Below are 20,252 nucleotides of genomic sequence, written 5' to 3' on the forward strand. Positions count from 1 at the left end.
AAAGAAGAGAGATATGGACAAATAATGACAACTGTAATAGATGTCACAGAAGGAAATACATTAAGCTATGGAAGAAAATTTCAGAGAAACCTAACTCACTCCGGGAGAAACCAGAAAAGGCTTCCTGGAGGAAGGATAATTAGGATAAGTCCAGATGATCACTACAAAAAGCCAAACAAAAAAGAACAGAAAACTATGACAAGAACAGGGAACAGCACAGCTTGGCACATCACTGAATGTAAAACATGTCCAGGGTGATAAAATTCTAGAAGAGGGAGAGGGGATTAATAAAAGCCCAAAAGAAAGCAGAAGTTATCAAAGGTTAAAGAGATCATGTCACAAGAGCACAGAAATCAACTTGAAAAGTCTGCTACCGGCCAAATATGGGACAATTTGTGATAGATTAAAACACATTAAAATCCAGAAGCTTGTGATGATACCAAAAAATGACAAAGTGAAAACCTTCACTAAACTCATTATAAATCATTCTGACACATTACAAAGGGAAACAATCAAACTTATATGCTACCTTTCCTGTAGCAAAGCGTAGCCAAACAGGTAGTAAGAGAAATTTCTTCTAGGAAGTAAATGCAGGAGGAATTAAACAATCAGGGTATCACCATTTTACAACCCCTAACAAGGTAATGGATTCAGACAATAATCAACAAAAGATGCTAAAACCTTTAGGGAAAGGGGAATCTTATAATGTGAGAACAAGATTGATAGAACAACTCACCAAATTTATTAGCATCACTAAAGGGAGGACAACTAGACACGATGTAACTCTAATAGGTAGGAAATTCACAACAAACATCTATGGGATATTTTTATTTTAAAAAAATGAACCTGAATCTAATAAAGTATCTAACTACCAGCTTTCTGGAAAGAGAGAGTAAGTTATAGCAGTGGGTCTCAAACTAGAGCATCAGAATAACCTAGAGGAAGCTTGTTAAAACAGAATGCTGGGAAGCACTGAATTAGAGGAAACAATAAGGAAGCAAACAGCCACATAAAGAATGTGGGAAACTCTGTAAGAAAAATAACCCAGTTTCAACAAGAAATCATATTTTACACAGGCGGGGGGAGGCTGTTATAGAAAAAAATTACTTAAGCAACATAACTGCAAATGTAATATGCAGATTCTTTTAAGATTCTAATTCAAATGCCTGGGTGGCTGAGGGGGTTAAGTATCTGACTCTTGATTTCAACTCAGCTCATGATCTCAGGGTCATGAGACGGAGCCCCGTGTCAGGCTCTATGCTGGGCATGGAGCCTGCTTAAGATTCTCTCTCTCCCTCTACTCCTTCCCCCTTCTATCCTTCTATCCTTCCCCACCTCTCTCTCTCTTCCTCAAAAAAAAAAAAAAAATTCTAAGTCAAACAAATCTATAAAAAGACATCTTGAAACAACTGAGAAAATATTAATATAGTCTAAGAATAGATCATATTAAGGAATTTCTGTTAAGTATAATAATAGAATGATGGCTTGGTTTTTAAAAAACAACCTTATGTTAATTAGGGAAAAAAAAAAAGTCAAGGCTAGAGACTGTGCAAAAGTCACACAATATAGGGCCACTTTAAGGAGTCTGGGCCTAAACAGAAGGGTTTTACACAAAACATGGAATCATCATAGTACAATTTCTGGTTCCGGAATGCCATGTGCTAAGCACTGCATTAAGTACTTAACATGACTTATCTCTTTGAATCCTTAAAATAACTCGTAATGCAGATATTAAATTCTATACCATTTGCATGCTGAGCATAATCAGAATTTGCATTTTTAAAAGGATGAAGTGTTGAGAATAGTTTGGAACAAGACAAGAGTGATGGAAAAAGAACAATTAAGAGATTGTTACAACAGGGTAAGAATTTCTGGAACAGACAGTAAGAGCAAATGCTCATGCATTAGGAATAAAACAAAACTGCAGCAGTTTTTTTAACAAAACATGAATCACGCCCTACATTTAACTCTGAAACAAACTTCTTCACCAAATTAGACATTTTTCCAAGAATTTTATTTTTAAAGCAATCATTTTATAGGTACTGCAGTTACTGAACTTACAGTTAATTCTTTCTATCACTTCCCAAATCCTCAAAAATATAAAAACAAGTTACTGTTTTAATTCTATAAATTACTGAAATAATAGCCATGTGATATCCTTCACACTCATCTTCAGCTCAAGAAGCTTAGATAAGACAAGTACACAGAAATCTATACGGTAAGGGTCTTTTTGAAAAGTGAAAACAGAAGGGAAGGGGGTGATCCCTGACCACCTTTTCCAATGGGGTGACCACGAAAGACAGTATTTCAAGGCTCCTAAAGCTTTGTTCATATCAAAAGTCTCTCCTATTCCAGAGCCCTACTGTGACTTACTACCACTGGGCCTTGTAGATTGCTAACTCTAGGAACTAACTCTTTCGACACTGAGCTATGGGTTAGTTGCCAATGGCTGTGTCCAAGTCAGATTTAACAACATAACTGACTATAAAAAAACAAAACCAAAAAAGGATTCTAGAAAGAAAAGCATGGTATACTGGAATGAAATTTTAATCTGCTCTAAAACCCGAGTTACATCATGTTATTTGGGAAATGCAAATTAAAACCACAATAAGAGGTGCTCCTGGGTGGCTCAGTCAGTTAGGTTAAGCAATGGACTCTTGCTTTCGGCTCAGGTCGAGATCTTGGTGTCATGAGATCAAACCCCGAACTGGGCTCTGGCTCAGCAAGGAATCTGCTTGGGATTCTCTCTCCCACTGCCTCTGCCCCTCCTCCTCCCCGTTCGTGCACGCTATCTCTTTCTCTCTAAAATAAATAAATAAATCTTTAAAAAACACACACAACAACAAGATTCCACTACAACCACTAGAATGGCTATAATCAAAAATGGTCAACGTGGTAAATGTTATTAGGTGTTTTTCACAATACAAAAAAAAATCTTGATTAAAAAATAGACTAACAGATACCTGGTATTGGAGAGGATGTGGAGCAATTATAAACTTCACACACTGCTCATGGGAATACAAAATGGTACAGCTACTTCAGAAAAGTTTGGCAATCTTTTTAGAAGTTAAGCATATACTTAGCATGTGACCCAGCAATCCCACTCCTAGATAACCATCCAAGAGAAATGAAAACATATGTCTGCATAAAGATTTGTACACAAAAGTTCATAGCAACATTGTTCATCACAGCCCAAATTTGGGAACAATCCAAATGTCTACCAATTGGTAGTGAATGGATAAAGAAACTGTACTATACCCATACAATGGAATACTACTCAGCAATAAAATCGAAGGAACTACTGATAAATGCAACTTAGATGAATCTCAAAAATCATCACTCTTGAGTTAACATAAGCCAGACAGAAAAGACTATAAACAATATGATCACATTTATAGGAAATTCTAGAAAAGTCAAAACTTCACTCATTAGAGCAGACCAGTGACTGCCCTGAGTAAGGATGGGTTAAGAACTGACTACAAAGGGGCATGAGGAAACTTCTGGGGGGATGGAAGTGTTCTACAACTTCACTGGAGTGGTGAGTACGAAACTGTATATGTATAACAAAATTCACAGAACTGTGCAGTTAGAATGGCTTAATTTTACTGTATGTAAATTGAAGTTGTTTTAAAAAATTACCGGGATGCCTGGGTGGCTCAGTTGGTTAAGCACCTGCTTCGGCTCAGGTCATGATCCCAAGGTCCTGGGATCTAGTCCCACATCGGCCTCCTTGCTCAGCAGGAAGCCTGTTTCTCCCCCTGCCTGCCACTCCCCCTGCTTGTGTTCTCTCTTTCTCTGACAAATAAATAAAATCTTAAAAAAAGAAAAATTACCTGGGTTACCTAGATCTGCAAGTTACTAGCTGTATGACATTAACCAGTTCTCATTTTCTCACATGTACAATTGTACACATTTTATTTTTTAAAGCAATCACTTCTAAATCATACTGCACTTACTGGGTGTATACATAATTCTTACTTCCACTGGAAAAAGTATCATATAGTTATCTATACTGCTACTTGCTCTATCTCACAAGGTGGTTGTGAAATATCACATGAGATAACTAATAGGAAAGTGCTTTGGCAACTCCAAAGTAGTGTTACACAACTATATAGTAGGCTTTACGTTTTTTAAAAATAGACATGAAAATTTTTTTCATATGAGTGACTTGAGACCCTTGGAAACTTGAGTACCCCAAAGTCAATCTTTGCCCAGAAAGAGAGTCTAATCAAATGTCACCTTTTTAATACTCTCAACCTGCTTTCTATGGACTCTTGATTTACTGGATGTCTCAATGTAGTATTATCTAGACTACACTATGGTTTTTCAAAAGAAAATCAGTAAAGAAATGTTCTTTAAAAGTCATTAGATGAGTATGGCAAGATATTTCCCAGTGGAAAAGACCCAAACCCAGAAAACTGTTTTCCTAGACACTTTTCCAAGATGTTCACATTGTGATTTTTCTTCCTCTAAAAGCCAGTTAAGTTCTTTCCATTTAATATTACAATTCCGTAATGTGACCTGCATTACCGAGAGAGGGTGAATAATTTTAAGAATATGAAAACCTTTTACCAGTGTGGTACAGTCATTTCAAACTTTTGCCTGTTGCAAAATTTAACAGACTCTCATTTTTTCCTACTACTACTGAACAACTGGGCTCTTTGCTGTCCTACCAGGTTTGAGAGATATGTGACATTTAGCCTAGTTATATTTACAAGTTTCCACACCGCAACAAGTATGAAGGCTATGTGAAAGACATAATCTCTTCTTCAAATGTGGTTTGGCGACTAAATTTTACCTTGAATTCATGATTCTCCTACATTGTCTTACAATTCTAAGAAGTTTTTCTACCAGCAACAGGTACTGCAACCAAAAATTAATAAAGCCTGTGATACCACAAAATATTTTGCTATCGTTTTCAATTTTTCAAGACTCCTTTCTGGTAACAGTTGTAACGGGATGATTCTATGGTCAATTCTAAGGCCGTGCGCTTCCTTTGATTCGGTCCTGCTTCAGTCTAGTCAGTAGTACCATAACCTCTTAGGTTTCACCTTTCTCCTTCGATAACACGATAACAATAAGACCGCTCGTTCCGGTAACTGCACACCTCCAATATTAGTTTCCAAGCAACCTGAAAGAACGGGACCTTGCCTACTCGCTCCTCCAGCCTTCTACCCTCAGAAGGTTGCCCAAAACGTGCAGCTCTCCGGCAAACAGGCCGGAATGAAGCACCCAGAGAGCGACTGTCTCGGGGAGGAGGGGAGAACTTCTGGGCCCCGAGGACTGGGGCTGAGGTCCAGCCCAGCCCGCTCCCAACTCTACTGGCTGCCAGAAAGGAGTGTGGACCCTACGCTCAGGCCGCGGTGCTCGGTGGGGAAGGCACAGCCGCGCGTGGCAGCCGGGCAGGACGTAAACAAACCGGCCGGGAGGAGGGGGAAGGGGCAAGTGCCGGGATGGGGGTGGTGGGGCGAGAGGACCTCGCTCCAACCCTCCAGCGCAGGTCCGCAGCTGCCCAGCCCCTCCCCACCGGGGCCCAGGTCCCAGTCCCTGCGTGGCGCTGTCGCGCGGGCACGAACACCGAAGGCCCCTGCACATCTGGAGCGCGGAGCCCACAAGGCCATCGGCTCGGCGCCCCCCCCCCAACCCCTCGCCCCGCAGCGCCCTACCTGAACGCGCAGTCTGGGTCCCGCGCGTCCCGACCGGCCGCGCCCAGCCCGCTCCTTTTGCTGAAGAGCTTCTGGAACAGCGTAGGGGCCATGCTGACCACGGCCAGACCAGGGTCGCTCCTTAGGGCGCTCACTAGGCCCCCGCTCCTAGAGCAGCCCCACCACCCCCATGAGCGCCTCAGTCATATGACAGAAATTAGTCACTTCAAACGGCCACGGCGCGCGGGGCGGGGCGCGAGGCAAGGCCGGCGTCCATTGGCTGGCGGTGAGCCGCATCACGTGGCGGCGCGCGGAGCAGGGGGCAAGGCGGGGGCGTAGGGCGGAGCTGGCCCCCATAGGCTGACTAGTGGATTCCCTCACGTGGCAGCTCACGGGGCGGGGTGTGCGCGGAAAGGACCGGAGGGGCGGGGAGTAGAGGTGGCTGGGGAAGTGAAGGGGGAGTGCGCTTCGGTCGCGGTCCTTCAGCGTGACGTAGTCTGCTGCTCTCTGAGGCTACGGCGGGGCGGGGCGGGAACGACGCCCGGTACTTTGGAATGCAGAAGGCTTCGTCTCCCCGCCCCCACGACAAAGAGAGCTGCTTAGAGCTCCTCGAGCAGCCGACCCTCCCCCGCCATCCCCTCCTCAGCCTCCAGGTTTCGCACCTCCGTCGCGCTCCTGGCCAGTCCAGCGGCCCCCTGAGCAGAGAAGGCGCGCGACCTAGGCTAGACTTTGAGTGCGGGGCCACAGGCCTGCCCGCGCAGGGCCGCGAGGGGTGTGGGCTCAGAGCTTGACAGCGCGTGGCTGGAGGAGAGCCCTGCCCAGACACTCGCCACAGCTTTGACCTCCAGCAGAGAAGACCTCAGCCAGGGACTTGGGGCGGCCGCCTTCCGGGTTTTCCCACTAGCTCCTCGAACCCTGACAACAGGAATTAACCTTTTGTGAGAACGATAGGATTTAAGCTCTACCTTAACGTCTAGGTATGTAGGGAGAGGGGAATTCCACAGTGGAATTGTAAACGAATGGATTTAATACGAGGAAAACCGCTTTCCAAAGTGTGGGGGGTGGGGGGGAACATTGCTCAAAAATGACCTTGCAGTCTTATTAAACCCAGGAAGCCAAATTTTATCAGGGTTCAGATCAAAGTGGCCTTACAAATTTTCAGCACCATTTATTCACCCACTCCCCCTCCAGAATTAGGAATTTTGTACCGTGGGATGAAATTCTCTGGCAAATATGGATGGCAGGAAATAACTGGTATTTGGTTGGAAGACTAGATTAAAAAAAAAAAAAAACCTTTTGAAAATTTCATTTAATTAGGCAGACAAACTATTTTCCTTGAGTGGCTACCAACTCCCACTAATTTGCAGCTAGAGTTTAAACTATAAAGTAAGTGGCCTTTATAGAAAAAAGAAAATAGGCAGACTGTGTATCTGAGAATTTCAGCGATCACCATGATGTTTCACCATTACAAGATTTTTTTAAAGCACTATAGGTGATTAAGAAATTAATTTTTTAAGATTTTATTTATTTATTTGAGAGAGAGAAAGAGAGAACGAGTTGGGGGGGGGAGAGGCAAAGGGAGATGGAGAAGCAGACTGCCCGCTGAGCTGGGTGCCCAATGGGGCTTAATCCTAGGACCTTGAGATCAGGACCTGAGCCACCCAGGTGCCCCAAGAAATTAATTTATTAATTCCACAAATGCTTAAGTGCCCTTGGTCCACTTACTGGGGATCCAAAGTAAACACAAAGACAAAGCTAACTTTCTATATAAGGAGATAATAAATAAGTAAACAAGGTAATTTTAGGACTAGCTTCTGAATGAGAACTAAGCAATGAAATGAGGGAGTGGGAAAGGTCTCTCTAAGAAGGTGACATTTGAGGTTCTCAGGTTAAGATTCATTCATAGCTCCTCTGCACATTGCCCAAGGTCCAGAACTTACTGGGCAATACAGATTCAAAACAGCAGGACTATGTCCTGTGTAAAGATAATCCTCGGGATTCTGACCAAACAGGGAAAGATTTCTAATAAGGCAAAATGAACTATGTATACAGTTGACCCTTGAACAATGTGGGGGCAAGGAGCCCCAACCCCTGCAACATCAAAAATCCAAGTATAACTTAAACTCCCCCACAACTTAACTACAAATAGCTTACAGTTGACCAGAAGCCTTACTGATAACATAAACAGTTGATTAACACAAAGCATATATTCTATAAGCCTGTATTATATAGTGTATTCTTATGATAAAGTAAGCTAGAGAAAAGAAAATATTAAAATCATAAGGGAAATACATTTATAGTAACAAGCTGTAAAAATCTACATATAAGATGATCTACACAGTTCAAACTGTATTTCCCACCCCCCCAAAAAATGTGAACATGGAATAAAATTTTTGTGAACAAAAAATGAAGTCAATGCAATTTTTAATAGTGAGAAAATGCACATCCTATAAGTCAATTAATTAATCATTTGGGGACGTTTCATTTTGCTTTTATACTAGCAAGTTACGCTAAATGAGTTCAAGTGGAAACAGGCTCAAGCCTGTATATACAGAACCATTGACACTGAGGACACATGACTGGTCCACAGCTGTCCCCTCAGAAGTTTCTAAATACAATAACCTTGTGTGCTTTCATCTTAGGAAAAAGTTACTTCACGGGATAATTATAGATATTAATAGTAAGGGAAAGAACATCACTGCTTGCATAAGAGATACTTTGTTTTACTATTCTCTAATCATATAATAACTTCATTTATAGTCTCATTTAGCCCTTTGCTCGAAAGGTACAGAAAAAAAACTAGCTATCATTCATAACATTTCCTTTATGTTGCAGGGTAATATTCAAATTACAGAATTAGAAAGCACTAACATGATACAAGTTTGTTATAAAAGAAGACATGTTACTTAATTATGCAGACTACATTGAAAATAATTTCCAATAATATAAAAGACAAGGGCACTCTCTTCTGGTTATAGATACGGGAAAAGGTGGCAATAAAACTGGAATCTTGCTCTCTTAAACACATGCTAATAAGCTTGCCTCAATTGTGCTAAATTTTCCTGAAACAAGTTAAATTTTCACTGAGAATGTCGCAGAACAAGACATTCAGAATCTAGATCATCAAGTAAAACTGCCTAAAGGATTCAGGGTACCTCAGTGGGTTTTTTTGTTGTTGTTGTTTTTAAGATTTTTAATTTATTTATTAGAGAGAGAGAGAGAGCACGAGCAGAGGGAGGGGCAGACGGAGAGGGAGAAGCAGATCCCTGCTGAGCATGGAGCCTGATGTGGGACTTGATCCCAGGCCTGATGTGGGACTTGATCCCAGGATCCTGAGATCATGACCTGAGCTGAAGGCAGACACTTAACCAACTGAGCCACCCAGGCACCCCAGTACCTCAGTTTTAAAAGCTCTTAAACCAATTGATGATTTACTACTATATAATAAAGGAATGGCAGTAGTTTGAGACACCAGAAAACCTAAACATTCATTTATTCAATCAATATTTCTTGAGGTCTCCAAGGTCTCAAGACTCTGTTGTAGGAACTGAGGACATAGTGCTGAACAGAGAAGTCCCTACTCTTGGGAACTTGGTTCTCAGTGGGAACAGGCAAAATAAACAAGATGTTTACAAGTTGTGCTAGGAGCTAGGAACAAAATAGTTGATAGCAAGCATCTGGAGAGGGCCAAATTTACACAGGGTGGTCAGGACAGTTTTCTTCAAAGATGTGGGAGTTAAATTGAGGTCTAAACAATGAAAAGGAACCAGCAGTGGGAAGAAGGTAGTGAAGAACATTCTGGCAAAGAGAAGAAAATGTACAAAGGCTCTGAGGCAGAAATGGGTTTGACTTCTTTGAAGAAGAAAAAAGAGGCCACAAGAGCTGAGTGCACTCTGGAAAGAAGAAGATGTTTGAGAGATGGTTACAAAGACATAAGAAGCCACATTATGTAGGTACCTTGTAAATCATCGCAAAGAGGTTAGATTAAATGTGATGGGAGCTACTGCAGGAGTTTAAAACAGGAGAAGGACATGCTCTAATTAATGACTCTAGAAGATTACTCTGGCTGCTTTGAGGAGAAAGGATTATAAAAGAATGAGAATGAAAGCAGAGAAACTGTATAGGAGGCTACTGTGTATTTTCAGTGGAAGTGGATGATGGCTAACTGGAGTTATTCTGGAGATACACCCCGCTGGACTTTTGACAGAAGTGAAGGAAAGAAAAACCAAGGATTAATTTCTAGGTTTTTCCCTTAAGCATCTAAATGGAAGTCATTTCCCAATAGCATGACCAGGAAAAGCACAGGTTTGAAGAAGAAAATCAAGCATAATAAGTTTGGATATATTGAGTTTGAATTGTCTTTTAGATATCCATATAGAGATTCTGAGTAGAACACATGGGGAGAAGACAGGATTGGAAAGATTAATTTTGGAGGCATTTAAAATAATGAAATGAAAGAGTTTTCCTAGGGAGAATGTGTATGTGTAGAAAGGGGTCCAGGACTAAGATTCAATGAGGACAACACTTATAGGTCTTGAAGAAAAGGATCCAGCAAAGAATAAGGAGAGAAGAAAAATGTGCCTAAAAGGAGGAAAGGATCAACTGTGTTGAATGTTGCTGAAAATATAAGTGTCCATTAGATTTCTTAACATGGACATCTTGACAAGAGTAGTTTCAGAGGACTCATGTGAGCAAAAACCTGAATGGAGTGTGTTCAAAAAAATAAAGGGTAGAGGGAAGTGGTAAAACGAGTATAGACAATTCCCCTCTTTTGCTGAGATAGGGAGCAGAGAACTGAGGACTGAGAGGAGATAGGAAGAGGGAAGATTGTTTTTTTTCTTTTTTCAAAATGGAAGATATTAGAGAATTTTGTATTCTAATGGAAACAATCAAAAGGAGATGATGGGACGCCTGGGTGGCTCAGTCAGTTAAGCATCCGACTCTTGATTTAGCTCAGGTCACAATCTCAGAGTCGTGAGATCAAGCCCCACATGGGGCTCCATGCTCAGCGAGGAGTCTGCTTAAGATTCTTTCCCCTCCTTCTCTCTACCCCTCTGCTCCTCCCCCTGCTTGTGCTTTCTCTATCTAAAATAAATAATGAATAAATAAATAATTTTTTTAAATCTTAAAAAAAAGACAGAGATGGTGACATCAAGCACCCACTATGGTCTAGGGTGCTCAGAGCACAATAACAAATAAGACGGGTAGAGTCCTTGCCCGTAAGAAACCACCAACAAGTAAACAAAAAGCTATTACCCATTGTGATAAATGCTTTTAAGGAATCAAACTTTTACCTTCAGTATAAAATAAATTGGTTTGAAATCCTCACCTTGAATTCTGTAGAAGTATACAAAAGAAGGTCCTTTATATAATGACACACTTCTATGACAAACATTTTTTCAACAAATATTTTTCAAATACTTAATATATTTAATATGTGTCTGGCAACTTTGCTAGAACCTGGAAATACACTAATGAACAAGATGTGGTCCTTACACTTGAAGAGCTTACAGTCTAGGGGGGAAAAATAATTTGACAGGCAATTTTAGTTCACTGTAACAAATGCTATGAAGTGGCCAAGTACAGGATGCCATGGGTATACAAAGGAAGACAATTAGCCTTCTGGGGGGAATTAAGGAGAGTTTTCTGGGGAAGGAATGAATAGGGATTAAAAATAAAAATAGGAGAAGCTAAAGAAAAAAGGGTGTGGGCAGGGGGGTTATGTTTCAGACAGATGGATGAGCACATGCAAGGCTGGAGGCATGATAAAATATAAATATTCAGTGACCTATAATATAATCTAGTGATAACATTGAATTAGATTAAGAAAACTATGTAAAATAAATTTAAAAGATCATACTTTATTCAGAACATGTTGGAGAGCTACTGAGAGATTTTTCAGCAGAAAACATGATCAGATGAACATTTTAGAAAGTTCCTTCTGGATGCATTGTGGAAAATTAAGTATAGGGTACAAAAATAAAGGTTGAGAATCTAGTGGTAAGGCTGTTACACAAAACCATACAAGATAATACTGGCATGAATTCAGAGAAAAGCCATAGGAATGGAGGGGAGTAGAAAATGCTGAGGGCTATTTAGAATTCAGGACCAACAGGACTTCATGAATGACTGCCTGTGAGAAAATAAGAGAAAGGGAGGAGTCATGGATGATAGCCAAATTTCTGGCTCAACTTACATGGATGGATTAAGATATCTAACACTGAAACAGAAAATAGAAGAACTGCTTCAAGGGAGAAAATAACTCAGGTTGGGATATGCTGAATATGAGATACCATGAGAACCCATGGAACAATGACAAAACAAGCATTTGGCTATACCAATCTAGAAGTCTGGGCAGATCTTGGTTGAGTTCACCAGTCAGGATGTTCTGTGTTACACATGACAGAAAATCCAAAATAAACTAGCATAGTTTTAAAAAGAAACTGATAGCTATCAGAACGAAACCTAAAGTAGATGGAAAGTTCAGACACAGATGCATCCAGGGACTGCAACAATGATATCAAGAATCCAGTTTTTCTATCAAAGCTCTAATTTCTCTGTGTGAACTCCATTCCCAGGCCTCCATCTGTGGACACAAGTGGCTGCCAGCAGCTTTCCTTTCAGGTAAAATCCAAGAGAATAAAGAAGAAGTCTGTATCCCAGTATTCCCAGGAAAAAAACTCTGAGCTTTATACCTGTAGGATCATTTTAAGCCTTGGCCCCATTCCTGAACCAATCATTGTGCCAGAGTTGGGAGAGCTATGTTAATTTATTTAAACCATTAATGGCCCACCCCTGGAACTAAGGATGGGATCAATCCCACCTAAACCATATGGCTTGGAAATTCAAAACCCAATTAGGATGGAGGTACAGGGGAACTAAAAACACAATAATGAACAAGTGTAGTTCCTTCACTCAAGGACCTTACAGTCTAGGAAGAAAAAAAACAGAACTTGACTGGAAATTAAGTATAATTATTATTATAATTATTATAATTAACATTATGATAGATACTATGATGTGGGCAAATACAGAATGCTATGGGAATACAAGGAAAGACAACCAATCCTTTGGGGGACAGAGGCAGAGACGATCACCACACATGTCCACTTACATATATCCATGGCAGTTACAAAGATTTGGGGCCAACTGCCCAGAGATGGTACTTGAAGTCAGAGATAGGTGAGATCACCCAGGGAGGTGATGTAACATGAGAAGAAGCCCTAGAAGAGAACCCCAGAAAGCACCAAAATTTAAAGGCTGGACAGAGGAAAATGAGCCTTCAGAAGAAATGGAAGAGAAAGAGCTGGAGATTGGATGAAAGCCTGGAGAGTAACATTTCCAAGAGGTCATTCCTTACTGGAGGCTTTCAAGAATAGAGCACTAGTCTACAATATCATTAGCTGGGAGAGAGAGGTTGGGTAAGATGAGAATTGAAAAATACCCCTTAGATTAGCATCAAGGAGATTGCTGGTAACGTTGAGGGGAACAGTGTCAGTGGAGAACCAGAGCTGAAGCCAGACTGTGTGTGTGTTGGGAGCAGGTGGAGGAGGAGGAAGGGTTGAGGGGTGAGGGACTTGTGCAAAAGTAGTCAGCACTCTTTTTAGGAAATCTGGATGTAAAAGGGTGAAAAATGGGAACATAGAAGAACATATGGAGTCAAGGGAGGATTTAAGATATAAGATGGGTCAACATTTTAAACTACAGGTTAGAAAGCAACATTACATTAGAAGAGGTTGTAGATAACTTTTATCTGGAAAGTCTGAGTATTATACCCTTCCCATAAACACAACATGAGATGAGACTATTCACAACTGAACAAACCATGATGAATTATACTTTGGAGAGGTGAAAAAACACTCCAGTTAAAAATTTTTAAATGGAAATGACATTACATCTGCCCTTTCATGCATTTTCAGCTGGATTTTCTGGGTACTTAAGACTTGAGATTTTTTTTTTCAGGAAGTATAATTTGAAATTTTTAAATGCTTAAAAATTATTATCAGTTATATATTGAAATAAAGAGATCAAGTCCCATTGTTAACTGTTTTTAGATCACAGACAACTTTGAAAATGTGATTAAAAACTATGGACACCCTCTCTCCAGAAGAGAACTCTTTTTCTGATGCTCTTTAGGGTGGTTCACTGAAAGACCTCTGAGGCCTACCCACAGAAATAAAGTTAAGAGCACAACCTTCTTGTAGGATTTGCCAACAGAAATCCTCTTTGGACTTCTCATGCTTTCTAGACAACCATCAGGCTTATTCTACTTTCCTTCCTTTTAATCATAATAGAAGTCATACCCTCCACCCCTAAGCCTCTTGAATGCCAGTTGCAAATCCTTTTCCCCTCCCATTTTTCCCTATGCTCTAGATGATAAAAAAAAAAAAAAAAACTGGACTTAAATACTCTTGCCTTCAAATCCAGGCTCTGTCACTTTCCAAATCACGTCAGCCTGTTCTAAGTATTTACCTCTTTCTGATCTAGCTCTATTATCCTTATCAGCAATATGAAATAAGTGTTTATTTCCTCCAGCCCCACTAGGCCCAGACTAAGAATCAGGATCATTCTTTCTCACAGGAGCCCACCACCCTGATTAGAAACTATCAAGTAATTTGTCCTCTTGCTTCCCACTTAGATGATAAACTCCTTGAAAGTAGGGAATAGGCCTTCTATTTCATTTCTTCTTCCCCACATTGCTTGTCACATTTCTGCTTTTAAAACCATCCCAAGAGTTGCTGTGTTAGTTGACGAGTGATTTAAAATTCAGATCTAAATTTGCTTTTAGCCTCCATCTTTAATGGTGTCTTCTACATTTCCTAACAACTTTCCTGTATTTCACCTCCAGATGAAAATTTGAAATAGAAATCACAAATAGCTTCGTTAGTGGCTTATGACCTTGTCAAATCATTTATAAGAATATCTTCATGGAACTCCTCTTTCTTTTCTTTCTTTTTTCTTTTTTTTTTCATGAAACCAACTTTTATTACGTTATGTTAATCACCATACATTACATCATTAGTTTTTGATGTAGTGTTCCATGATTCATTGTTTGCGTATAACACCCAGTGCTCCATTCAGTACATGCCCTCTTTAATACCCATCACCAGGCTAACCCATCCCTCCACCCCCCTCTTTAAAAATGAATGCTATATAGGTTACATAACTTCAAATTAATTCACTGATTTTAGAATTTTCTTACTGAAGCAGCTTTGAAAATTTGACTCTTATTTTCTTTTATGTATAATAACATTAGTAAACCATAAGAGTTAAAATTTCACCAACAGTTATACAATTGTACTATGTTCACTGACAACAGGACTGCTGCTTTTTAGGAAGAGCAGTGTGGAGACACCACAACAAATAATATCACACATGCACAAACACACAAAATCTTACAGACAGTATTAGCTAAAGGTTTAAGGATGAGGTAATACATCAAAAACTTAGTGTATGATTGATTGTACGTATTATACATTCCCTGCTTCAGCAAACTAGAGTACAGAGTTTCTTTCAGTCAGGCCTGGAAGTAGGTCTCTCACTCATGTGGTTTCAATTAAGTTCTCTTAAAAATAGCTCGTAATATAAGCATTTTCATTTTTAGTGCTTCAACAACTTTACTACTTTTAATCCATACAGAGGACAAACTTTGGGGAAAAAAAAAACAAAGGCAGTTACATAGTAGCCTGGTACTTTGCTCTTTATAAATAGCTGAAATCATCTGTTTAGTGTACAGTCTTTTAATATAAGCTATTTATTCTTATTTTACAATACAAATACATATATTTAAGAGGCATACATAAGAATGTTTCTTTACTGATTAAAAGTAAATTATAAGAATCTCAGTAGAATTTCATCACCAGGATATATCACAAATAATTAGAGAATTTTGATTTTTGAATTATATATAATTTCAGGCAGACATTCTGCTTTATGGACTTTGACTTCATGTATATCTTCAAAGTGGTGAAAATTCAGCCATGGCTGCTACATTCTGCCATTTGTTTTTATTATAATATCTGGAGAAAAATATAAAACAATAGATTATTTCATATACATGACAAGAAGTGACCAATAATTATTAATAACCAATCCTTGGGGGCAAAAACTCTTGACACCCAGCCAATCTGGTTTCATCCTGTCAAGCCTTAGGAAATAAATCCAGAGGCCATTAAAAATAATTTAAAAAAGGAATAGCTGGTTCACTCCTTCCTGGACAGGCTGAGGATACCTCTTTGGAGACAGAAAATGACCTGCTCAATAACATTCCAATGGGAAGCCCAGCAAAGATGGCTGTCAGTAGCCATCACAAGGCCTCTAACTCCAGCTATGTAACCTGGAGGAGTTGATCCAGTTGTGCTTCTTATCCTCATCCACCACCCACGAAGAAGCCCTTCACGTTTTCCTACCTACCTTTCCTTTGTATTCTACTACTCCTTGCTGTAGCTAAACCCAGGTTCTTTCTAATACAGGATTCTGGGGACTTTCCCCCTACATCTGGTACCAGGAGATCCCTAGTGGAGCCAGTTTTAACCTATTCCCACTGCCACTTTCATACTATGACATACATCACCCCCTGGCCTTTATCAATGATTCTCAAACTTTGGTGTACCTATACAGGCCACACTTTATACCAATTAGATTAGAATCTCTGGAAAAGGGAGTCAAATATCCAGGAAAGTATGATATACAGATAAGTTTGAACACCAGAGACCTCTATCTTCGCTGTTCAAACTGTGGTCCATGGACGAGTAATTTCATCATCATGTAGAAGTTCATTAGAAATGTAGAATCTTGGGTTCCATTCCAGATCTAACGAATCAAAATCTCCACTTTAACAAGATCTACAAGTAATTCCCCAGTATATTAAAATGTGTGAAGCACTGCCTGTTCTACCCTCTACTCCTCCCTATTGTTTTCTTTACTAACCTCAGACACTATCTGCTCATTTATTAAAGACTGAAAACTGGGCCACAGTAATCTACTCCATAGCAATTTGTAGTAACTTCCCAAGTGGGTAACCAGCCCACCCAACTACCTAGTCCCACCTACCCCTACCCAGGCTTCATACATTATCCAAGGACAGACAGCACCTAGAACACATCACTTATGAAACTACAATACTGGAGACCTGGGAGTTATCTTCTAACTGTCCTTTTCTCTCACCACCCTGTACCAGTACCTAATCAGTCACTAAGCCCTGGCAATTATGCCAATACACATTTTTAGTTTAGACTGGTTCTCAAACCCCCGAAGTACTGAATCAGATCGCTGAACCAATGACCCGGGAATATGCATTATTAAATAATGCATATTACCATCAACTAACTTCATCTAACATATGACATCTAGATTCAATAAATATTTGCTGAATAAATGAACTAATCAACTGCAGAACTGTATCTATTTTGACGTCAAATCAACAGGTTTAAAAATCTCCATGATGTCAAACTAGTTTGATTTCTTTTTACCCAAGGAACGGACTGGCATCTCTATATTTGTACTAGATCGATGTGTCTGTGTCAAAGGCTACACAATTACCTGCTATATTCTTTACATGAGATGGCACAACCAAATTTATCATCAAATACAACAACCACCCAATATATTTTAGACTTTTGCAATTTAATAAAAACAAAGGAATAATTTCCAAAGGGAAAAAGAAAAACATGGTCTTGAGGAATTAACCTACTCTATAGAAACAAGTAATGCTTATTGCATAAGAAGTGATTATTGTATTTCAGATGCTTTACAGAGATTATCTCTAATCCTTGCAAAAACTCTCTGAACTAAGTTCTACTATTATGCCAATTTTACAGATAGGAGGCTAAAAGTCAGAGGATTTAAGGAATTTACTCATGTGACAGAGCTAGGTTTTGAACTTAGGGATGTCTTATTCTTTTTTTTTTTACATTTTTTAAATTTTATTATGTTATGTTAATCACCATACATCACATCATTAGTTTTTGATGTAGTGTTCCATGATTCATTGTTTGTGTATAACACCCAGTGCTCCATTCAGTACGTGCCCTCTTTAATACCCATCACAAGGCTAACCCATCCCCCCACCCCCTCCCAGAACCCTCAGTTTGTTTCTCAGACTCCATAGTCTCTCATGGTTCGTCTCCACCTCCAATTTCCCTCCCTTCATTTTTCCCTTCCTACTATCTTATTCTTAACTGATTTCTATTACCATCCGTAGGATACCCAAGTCATTTTCCATCTCATTTGTCATATTTCTATGTGATACATCTACCTGCTCTTATTATCTAAAAACTCAAGCTTCTCACTAAAGATATATACGTATCCAGTTAAAGGCTCTTATTGTACTATGTACTACAAGCTTGAGATATGAATTTTTAACACAACATTTATCATGTCTTCTAAAGATCAAAATAAAAGAGAAATTGTAAAACCTTACTATAAGGATAGCTTCAAGTTTTGTCTGATTTTCCAAAAGGTATTGTTAGCTAGGAAGTCTTCCAAAGCAAGGTTAAAAGTATCCCCTCTTAGATTCCTGCAGTGCCTTGTTCCAGTTTTATCATGTTATAGAGAAGACTATGAGATGTTTCATCACTAGTCTGTAAGCCCTGGAGAGCTAAGGCTGTACTCCTATCCCCAGCTAATATTGCAGTGTGTAATACATGCTTGTTGCCAAATTAAAGTAATAATGTATTAGATATCTACTGCTATAACTGTAAGAAGTGCACAGCAATGATTTTTCCAAGCCTCTTCTTGGCAAAAAAACAAAACAAAACAAAAAAGATCTCTTTAAATAGAATACAGGAGTCCAATATATAAAACAAAGAGAAGCAAAACTGCTCTGTATGGAGAAGCTGAGAAACTCAGAGCCCTATCTACTCTACTCCCTGCCCCCATGCCTTATTTGACAGCTACCCAGTCAAACTATTGCAAATCAAGAAAGCTAAGTTCTAATTCTGATTCTACCAGTAATTAGCTGTGTGAATTCAGACAAGTCACTTACTGATCTGGCTAGGTCATTTTTATTATATATAAAATGAACAAAATAGACTAGATCATTAAATGGCTCTCAAATGTTAGTGCTTATTGGAATCACTTTGAGAGTTCTTCAAATTGCAGATCCCTGTGCTGTATCTCTAGAGAATATAATTTGCCAGGTCTGCAGTATTTCTGGTGTAGGTGGTTAGAGGACCACACATTGAGAAACCTTGGACTTGATGTCTTCTCAGGCCTCTTTCATCAGGCTGTCACCATTCTCAAACTTCTACTTACCCACACCACCTCCTCTATCACATCTCTTTTGGACTCCTCTAGTGGTTCACTTTCACCACATTTTTTCTCTAATCAGCATTATTAATGAACAAGTATCATAATGAACAGGGGTCCTAGACCATCAAAAGTGAGCTTCATCCTACAGTACTGATTACATAACTGGCAAACTAGCTAAATATTAAATGCCAGGACTAAAAATAGGCTGTTACATGTTTAAAATAACGCGATCACTAGTTAGCTTAGGGCTTTGCTATTTTTACTAAAGGAAAGGCAGAGACAAGTGGCCAGAAGTTGAAGGGGGAATTACTTAAATGAAGAGGCTGCCAAATGAGGTGAGAACCTAGAAAGAAGCCAGGAGGTGGCATAATTGGTTCAACATACATCAAGGGGTCTCTCTGAATTAAACTAAAAATTTCAGTCTAAACACTCAGAAGAACTTCCCAGACACATCTAGTTTTGATTTGCTGCATACTTAAACCCAGAGCTGTGACATTACCTCATGTCATAAATTAATATGACCTGCCATAAAGATCAAGTTTTTCTATAACTTTTTATTGAAATATAGCATACACACAGAAAAGTATGTATATATGTACTGTAAAGCTTGATGGGTTTTCACAGACTTACCATACCCATGTAACCAGCATTCAGATAATGGAACAGAACACTACTAACACCCTAGAACTTCATCTCATAATGCTTTCTAGTTAATAGCCCCTTCCCAACTAGTACATCCACTATGGTGATTTTCATCATAGTTTAGTTTTGCCTAACTTTGTACTAAATATAAGTAATGTTAAATGTACTCTATTGTGTCTGACTCATGTGAGATTTATCAATACTGTTGTATGTAACTCCGCATTGTGGATTCTCACTGCTTATAGCACTCCAATGAATGAATGTGCCAGAGCTTATTAATCCATTCTACTGTTGATGGCCATTTGGATTATTTCCTGTTTGGGGCTATTATCCAAGTGCTGCTATGAACATTCTAGCAAACATCTTTTGATGAACATATGTACACATTACAGTTGGATATACTCTTGGAAGGGGAATTGCTGGGTCTCCATGGTCCAGGGAAATGGAATTGCTGGGTCTCTTTCCACCTCAGTGAAATTTCTAGGGGCCCAGTGATATGACAGATATACCTCCTAAAGTAAAGAATAAGTTGTTGCATCAAGCTCCTCCTACAACCAAAAAGGAGGCACAATGCCTAGTGAGCCTTTTTAGATTTAGGAGTCAACATGTGCCTCATTTGAGTGTACTACTCCAACCCATTTATTCAGTGCCTAAAGGCTACCAGTTTTGAGGGAGCCTCAGAATAAGAGAAGGTTCTACAACAGGTCCAGGCTA

General features: G+C 39.5%; 1 protein-coding gene across 3 annotated transcripts in view; it reads right to left on the bottom strand.

Annotated features, from left to right (window-relative positions):
• Nucleotides 1–5,828, bottom strand: part of FNIP1 (folliculin interacting protein 1) — a 160,896-nt gene extending 155,068 nt beyond the window's left edge. For all 3 annotated transcript variants that reach the window (XM_044917080.1, XM_021701872.1, XM_021701870.1), the window contains exon 1: nt 5,667–5,828. In XM_044917080.1, coding sequence (XP_044773015.1) covers nt 5,667–5,758 — 92 coding nt within the window. In that variant the 5' untranslated portion in view covers nt 5,759–5,828. The remainder of the gene's footprint in view (nt 1–5,666) is intronic.
• Nucleotides 5,829–20,252: the final 14,424 nt, after the last annotated feature.

Source organism: Neomonachus schauinslandi, chromosome 7, assembly GCF_002201575.2.
Source record: "Neomonachus schauinslandi chromosome 7, ASM220157v2, whole genome shotgun sequence".
Lineage (NCBI taxonomy): Eukaryota > Metazoa > Chordata > Mammalia > Carnivora > Phocidae > Neomonachus > Neomonachus schauinslandi.